This window comes from Babylonia areolata, chromosome 25 (genome assembly GCF_041734735.1).
Source record: "Babylonia areolata isolate BAREFJ2019XMU chromosome 25, ASM4173473v1, whole genome shotgun sequence".
In the NCBI taxonomy this organism is placed as follows: Eukaryota; Metazoa; Mollusca; class Gastropoda; order Neogastropoda; family Buccinidae; genus Babylonia; species Babylonia areolata.
Genome location: NC_134900.1, coordinates 3,260,001 through 3,267,500, shown reverse-complemented (window position 1 = coordinate 3,267,500; position 7,500 = coordinate 3,260,001). Strand labels below are relative to the sequence as shown.

Here is a 7,500-nt window from a genome sequence, read left to right as displayed (position 1 = left end):
TCCTCCTCCTCCTCCTCCTACTATTCCTCATCTTTCTCTTCATGTAGAAGACTACTGACACCTCCTCCTCCTCCGACTTCTTCTCCTCCTATTCCTCCTCATACAAAAGACTGCTGACTCCTCTGTCTCCTCTTATAGAAGACTGCTAACTCCTCCTTCTCCTCTAGCTCTCCTTCTCCTCCCCCACCTCCTCCTCCTCCTCATATAGAACACTACTGACTCCTCCTCCTTCTCCTCCTCCTCCCCAAAAATAGAAGACTGCTGACTCCCCTGGCTCCGAATACAGAATACGACTTACTTCTCCTCATTCTCCTCCTCCTGCCCATATACAGAAGAGTGCTGACTCCTTCTCCTACCCCTTCTCCTCCTCCTCCTCCTCTTCCTCATCATATTGAATACTACTGACACCTCCTCCACCTCCTCCTCCTCATATTGAATACTACTGACACCTCCTCCACCTCCTCTTCCTCCTCATATTGAATACTGCTGACCCCTCCTCCTCCTCATCCTCATCCTCCCCTCTTCCTCCTCATATAGAAGACTGCTGGCTCCGCAGGCTGTTGACGTGCCTGAGAGCGTCGCCCTCGGTGCACACCCTGCAGCAGATGAGCTGCCTGTAGGCCTGCTGGAAGTTCTTGTCCATGACGGTGTAGATGACCGGGTTGAGGCAGTAGAGGAGCCAGGCGGCACAGGGTGCCCAGATGTGGGCCATGGGCCGCTGGTGGCGCGGGTCCAGGACGTTGATGAGGAAGTAGGGCGTGGTGCCCATGAAGAACCCGATGAAGATGAGCAGCATCATGGTCGTCAGGCGGAGGGAGCCGCGGCGCCGGTTCTTGCGCCCGTGGATGCTGCCCCTCAGGGCTCTTCGGCGGGACCTGGGTGAGAAAGAGAAAGAGGGAAGGTGGGTTACGTTGAGGGTGGTGGGTATTTGGGGGTCGGGTGAGGTACCCTTTTTGGGGAGTGACTTGGAGGTATATAATTGTATCTTCCTGACATTGCTGCAGATTATGTTGGCCTTATTGCTTGCGGAACGTACAGGAGAGAGAGAGAAAGAGAATGTGTGTGTGTGTGTGTGTGTGTGTGTGTGTGTGTGTGTGTGTGTGTGTGTGTGTGTGTGTGTGTGTGTGTGTGTGTGTGTGTGTGTGTGTGTTTATGAAGTACCCTTTGATGTTATTCTGCTAGAGTTTCCGACACCCATGCGCGTGTACACAAAAATAGTCCGTGTTGTTTTTTTTCTGGTGGAGTTTAATTCCAGGAAGCAAAATGTTTTGTTTGTTTGTTTATTTGTCTAAAAGGGGCTGCAACGTTGATAACAACCTCATCGCGGCACCAGTTGGACACAGGAGACAAAACAAGAAAGGAAAAGGAAATCATTCGCGTCTTTGTAACAAAGTTTGATGTCCGACAGCCACCTCTTTCCACCCCCAGCCCCCCACCCCCACTCCCCAAGCTCCCTCCCCTCCATTCCCTGTCCTTGCTTCTGTTCTCTTCTAAGTGTGCAGCAAGGAGAGAGATCGTACGGGGGGAAAAAAAAGAAAGGAAATGAATTCAGCCACAGTTGTGAACTACTTTCAACTTTCTCGTATCCCTATCTTGCTTGTAACAAAAAGAAATCCAAGGGTTTTCTCACGGAAGTGTCGGTGTGCATGGTATATAACAGTATCTTCTTCGCACTGGCTAAGATCTTCTTATTCTTCTTCATCTTCTTCTTCTTCTTGAGTCCCTGGGGTGCTGCGAGGAACTGTTCATCAGATTCTTGCAGCTCTGCTGTGTGTCAAAGCAAGTGTTTTTCTTGTCCATCTGAAAGGTCAATCCATCATTGGTGGTGTTGTTTTTTTTTCTTCTGTCTTCCCCTTCGTTTCGCTCCCTAGACAGTTTCTTTGGAGGATAGCTTGAACAGGACCATTGGATCTACGATATAATTCTTTTTCATGCGTTATGCTAAACCACTGTAATCAATATTTTGGTATTCAAAACATTATTTTCTTTGGAACGGCATAAAACACCACGTCTAATGATGAACAGGATAACAGCAAACAGTAACACACAGTCCTGTCGTGATATACCCTGTGCGCATTTGACGGATGCGTTCACAGTTTGACATTTACAAACCTGTTGATGATCTACGACAACACGAAACAATCAATGTTTTCAAATATCTGAAAACGCTGTCGACCCAAAGCTGAGAAGAAAAGAAAGGTGGGCGACAAGACCAGGAGTACGGGTGGTACACCTGGCAGTGATGAGACCAAAGCTATCCTTACTTACACACCGGCAATAAACTGAAACGTAGCGATTGCTGTGTTCTTGTTAAAGGTCAGGTATCGCGAGTTATTAGCAGCAACTTTTATGTCTTAATATCGCCGAGAAAAAGAAGCGGGCGAAATCGTAAAAACGATGTGTATGTAGTTGTTAAGAAAGAAGTGCTTTTATGCACACACACACACACACACACACGCACACACACACGCACACACACACACACACACACACAGCCACAGACACACACACACACACACAGCCACAGACACACACACAGCCACAGACACACACACACACACACACACACACACACACACACACACACACACACACACACACACACACACAGAACCTACAGATTCGACACCTTTGCGCATGACTACAGTGAAAAATTGCAAACAGAAGGCATAAGATACCGGATAACAAATCAATGACGATGTTTGTATCAGTAGAACAAAAATCACACAAAATCAGAACAGTTCGCGCGAGGTGTGGGGAGAAGGGGGTGACACAAAGAACGTGACCTTGTGATACACCTATATCACGAATGCTGTCATCAGAATAATTTAGTTTCAAATAAACACCAGTTCTACTTTGAAGACCAAAGATACAACTGTGAGCGTATTTTTGACACAAGGATAAGTATTTTAAACCATACATTACTATGAGAAAAAGAACACCAAAAAATGAACTTCCTTCATAAATCGCAGACAACAGCTTTGGTGATCTCGATTAAGTTGATTAGAAATAACCAGGTGCTGCAAAGTTAACCCCTTGTATACTGAACCTTGGTGAAGGGGGATCAGCGCGGCGTAAAACCTAACCGCGCTTCTTATTTTCTGCGTATAAGATACTTATCAATGATACTGTTGGTTCTGTTGACCAGAAGGTAATACGACCACAAGAGGAAGGCGTCAGAGTAACGAATGGCTATTGACATCCTGATTTGTAATCTCCGTGCTTAGAGAGGAAGGTGGCAAAGTGGTCAAGACGCTTTATCTGCCAGTAGTGTCCGTGACGGTATGAGTTCAATTCCCTATCTTGCCCTTTTTTCTCAAGTTTGACTTGGAAAAATCAAAGTAAGCATCTAATCATTCGGATCAGACGATAACTCGAGGTCCCGTGTGCAGCACGCACCTGGCACGCGCTTGGAAAAGAACCCATGGCAAAAAAAAAAGTGTCTCTCCTCTGGCAACAAACCTGTAGACGAACTCCACTCTGATAGGCACACAAATACAACATGCTTGCACTAAAAGACCAGGAGCCAGTTGCATTGCTTGGTTCTAACTTTTTGACAGGTACACGTGACTAAATGCCCACGTTGACCGAACTACGCCATTGGTCAGTTCCATACTACACACACACAGTTAGTAGCGGGTAACGGCCATACTAGGCTCTTCCGTCGGAGCACCGCAACTGGTTCCTGAACAGCGCCTTGGGTTATGCTGCTGTCAGGCATCTGCCTGTGGTTGTGCGTATATGGATTTGTTCGAAGGCAGTGACGCCTCCCTAAGAAGCTGAAATTGAAGCTGAAACTTGGTGTTATCTCAGTGAGGGAACAGCTTCGCTGACGATTGTACTTGTTAGTGGGTCAAGGGGTTTTGACAGTTTGACAGGTACAGTTGAAACGACAAAAGCTGATTTAAAAGGATGGATGACTTTGCATGAGTTGCTTTAGTGTGCTTCTCAAATCACTTGGCTTCTCATTGATGGATTGAATGAAAGAGAAAAATTATTTTAGTCTGCGAGTTTCCTTGATTTTTTTTTCTTGGCAGTTTGGTTAATTTCGTTTTGTTTTGTTTTTGTTTTTTTAGAACAGCATGAATAATGTTTTCTTAAGTGCAGATATTATTTTCTGTTCAGTACACAGCTTGTTTCTACTTGATAATTATGATCTTATGTATATTGGAAAGAACACACTACACACAAGACTAGTCTGGTGAGGTAGTCAAACACAGATACAGAGAGAGAGGCACAAAGAGAAGCACAGAAAGAGAGCGAGAGAGAGAGGGGAAGGGGGATGGTTGTGTGTGTGTGTGTGTGTGAGAGAGAGAGAGAGAGAGAGTGTGTGTGTGTGTGTGTGCGGGGGTGGGATTGGGGGACTCGGGAATGGATTTCGTGAAATGTCACAGCCCTTAATCGCCGAGAAATCATTAACGTCATGAAATGCACGTGCACAATATCACGGAAGCGGAGTTTGCACTTTTTAACGCAGCGAGGGTCGGCAATGGATTGCACCTCCAACACCTCCTTGTGTTAATGAAGTCACATGATTTTGATGATGCTTTCTGTCAGTTTGAGCGAGCGAAACACACACACACACACACACACACACACACACACACACACACACACACACACACACACACACACACACACACACACACACACACATGTATATCAACCAAAATGTCAAGCAGAGTGGACAACATAAATTGAGAAGAATATACATTATGGTATGAATAACAGAAAAATGAGTTAAGGATAATTCAAAAATGTTTTCCATTTAAGGCTCTGAGCTTTTTGCTGCAGAGAGAGAGAGAGAGAGAGAGAGAGAGAGAGAGAGAGAGAGAGAGAGAGAGAGAGAGGTAGGGTGAGGGGGTTGGGAAGCATCGAGAGGGAGATTGGGTATAATTTGAAAATAATTACATGGGAGAAAGAAGTAATGATCATGACCAATAAATCATACATATACAACACAACATAATTGACATAACCCCATTCACACACACACACACACACACACACACACACACACACACACACACTTGTTATTTGTCTTTCTGCCTTCTCTGTCCCTCTCTGTCTCTCTGTGTCTGTCTGTCTGTCTGTCTGTCTGTCTGTCTGTCTCTCTCTCTCTCTCTCTCTCTCTCTCTCTCTCTCTCGCTCTCGCTCTCGCTCTCATTCTGTTTAGCAATATGATATGCGAAAATATTTATAAAAGTTTTAAAGCATGGAAGTTTTAATATGAATAATTTGCTGGTTTCACGCGATGATGATTGTGACGCTTCATGTTCTACGTCTTCTTCTTCTCAATTTCTTCTCATTTTTCCACTCCTTCTCCTCCTCCTCCTCCTCCTCCTCCTCCTGTTCCACCTTCTTCTTTTTCTTCTTCTAATCCAAATTGCCGTGGCGAATTTAAAACCGAAAATACGCGAGCGCGCGCGCGAACACACACACACACACACGCGCACACACACACACACACACACACACACACACACACACACACACACACACACACACACACACACAAACTCACTTATCATCAGCTGTCGCTCCATTTAAGGAACTACATCATCAAAGTAATACGGGCAGCTAACTATGTCCTTTTATATTCTTCAGCTTTCATAATGTTCATAATGCTCTTTTGTCGAGTCTATTAATCCTTAAGGATTTCATGACAATAAATGAATTCGAGTCGAGTCGAGCCTCACACACACACACACACACACACACACACACACACACACACACACACACACACACACACACACACACACACACACACACAAACCCCAACTCCAACCCCACACCCACACCTCCCAACCACAACCCCACCACCCCCACCACCACCCCTCCACCCCCCCCCCCCTCCACCACCACCCCCCTCCCCTAAAAAAACCCCCAGCACAACAAACTCACCGACACACCACACAGCCGATCCGTGCGTAGCAGACGCAGATGAACACGCAGGGGATGACGTAGCCGATGGTGACCACAGTGATCTTGTGGCTCTTGTCCGGGTGCAGCGAGTTGAACGTGCACTGCAGGATGGGCGACTCGAAGCGGTATGAGCCCCAGCCCCACATGGGGCCCAGGCAGAAGAGGAGGGCGAAGGTCCAGCAGACGAGGATGATGGGGTAGAAGGCCCTCCGCTCCGACCACCTGCGGTAGGCGTGCGGGTACACCACGTGGATGAACCTGAAATATAGTGCAATGCAATGTGATGCGATGCAATGGAATGGAATGCAATGCAATGCAATGCAATTGCTGGAGGAAATTAATATATTTAAAAAATGACGGAAAACAATCGTGATCAAAACCCAAAAGGAACCATCTGTGCTAACCCTGACGTGGACAACGATCACATAACAAAATTAAGGATATAGACTATCTGCGTATAGTGGGAATTAAATGTTTCGTACTTTTTTGTGATCTTGCCGCTCCATCCCGCCGTATAGAGAATCACGTTTCATATCAATAAGATAAACCGATAATGTTTCTGGCCATTTCGACAACAAACAATCCAGCTAACAAGCAATGGTTCACGAGGAACATCAGGGTTAACGATATAGACAGGAACTGTTATTACATGGCAGACAGCAAGACGCGAGCTGTTTGCTCTGCTTTGCAGTAAATGACCACAACGATCACGAAATAAGTCCAGACGTCGTATTTGTACCGATGAATTGACGCAGGCCCTGAAATGGTCCCTGTAGGGTTGGCTGCACTATGAGCAACATGATTTGATTTGAGGAACTGATGAGTAATAGCCTGATAACAGCGGTCTTCGTTCAGGGTTCCGAATGGTCACGATGGAAACATCGACGCTAAACAATTACCAGAAATGAAGTTATGGTACCAGCCGCTGTGGTGTCGTGGTTATATATGGTGGATTGATGGCTTGTGGTTCCTCAAAGGTTTCAAACCCTGTCATAAGCATAAGGTGTCGTGGTTATATATGGTGGATTGATGGCTTGTGGTTCCTGTCATAAGGTTTCAAACCCTGTCATAAGCATAAGTACCAGGGTTTCTTTGTTTGTTTTTTCTTTCTTCCTTTCTTTCTTTTTTTGGGGGGTGGGGTTTGGGGGTGGGGGGGAGGCACCATTTAGCTCCTATAACCTGGAAATTGAGATAAGATAGGATACGAATAAATTTATTATCCCAAATTAAAAATAATTAGGCCGGGTACAGTATCTCAGCTCTGTGTTCATATGGAAGTGTTACAATCGCAAAGTCAGTTTGCCATAAACGCTGGAAAAAATGTTGCTCAGATTTCATGACCAACACCGCAGGTGTCCGTATCTCTCGGGCCTTAGACATGTTTTGGAAGGAAGCGCAGATGTGAACCGAAAAAAAAATGCTCTCTCTCTCTCCCTCTCTCTCTCTCTCTCTCTCTCTCTCTCTCTCTCTCTCTCTCTCTCTCTCTCTCTACCTCTGTCTGTCGATCTGACTGTCTCTCTTTCTCTCTCTCACTCTCTCTCTTTCTCCCTCTCTCTCTCCTCCTCTCCCCAT

At 45.8% G+C, this 7,500-nt stretch overlaps 1 protein-coding gene across 1 annotated transcript in view; it reads right to left on the bottom strand.

Annotated features, from left to right (window-relative positions):
• Nucleotides 1-7,500, bottom strand: part of LOC143299691 (G-protein coupled receptor moody-like) — a 12,853-nt gene that overhangs the window by 1,316 nt on the left and 4,037 nt on the right. The window contains exons 2-3 of the mRNA XM_076613048.1: nucleotides 5,908-6,186; nucleotides 1-875 (exon numbers count right to left, since the gene is read on the bottom strand). The exon at nucleotides 1-875 is cut by the window's left edge and continues 1,316 nt beyond it. Coding sequence (XP_076469163.1) covers nucleotides 530-875; nucleotides 5,908-6,186 — 625 coding nt within the window. The 3' untranslated portion in view covers nucleotides 1-529. The remainder of the gene's footprint in view (nucleotides 876-5,907; nucleotides 6,187-7,500) is intronic.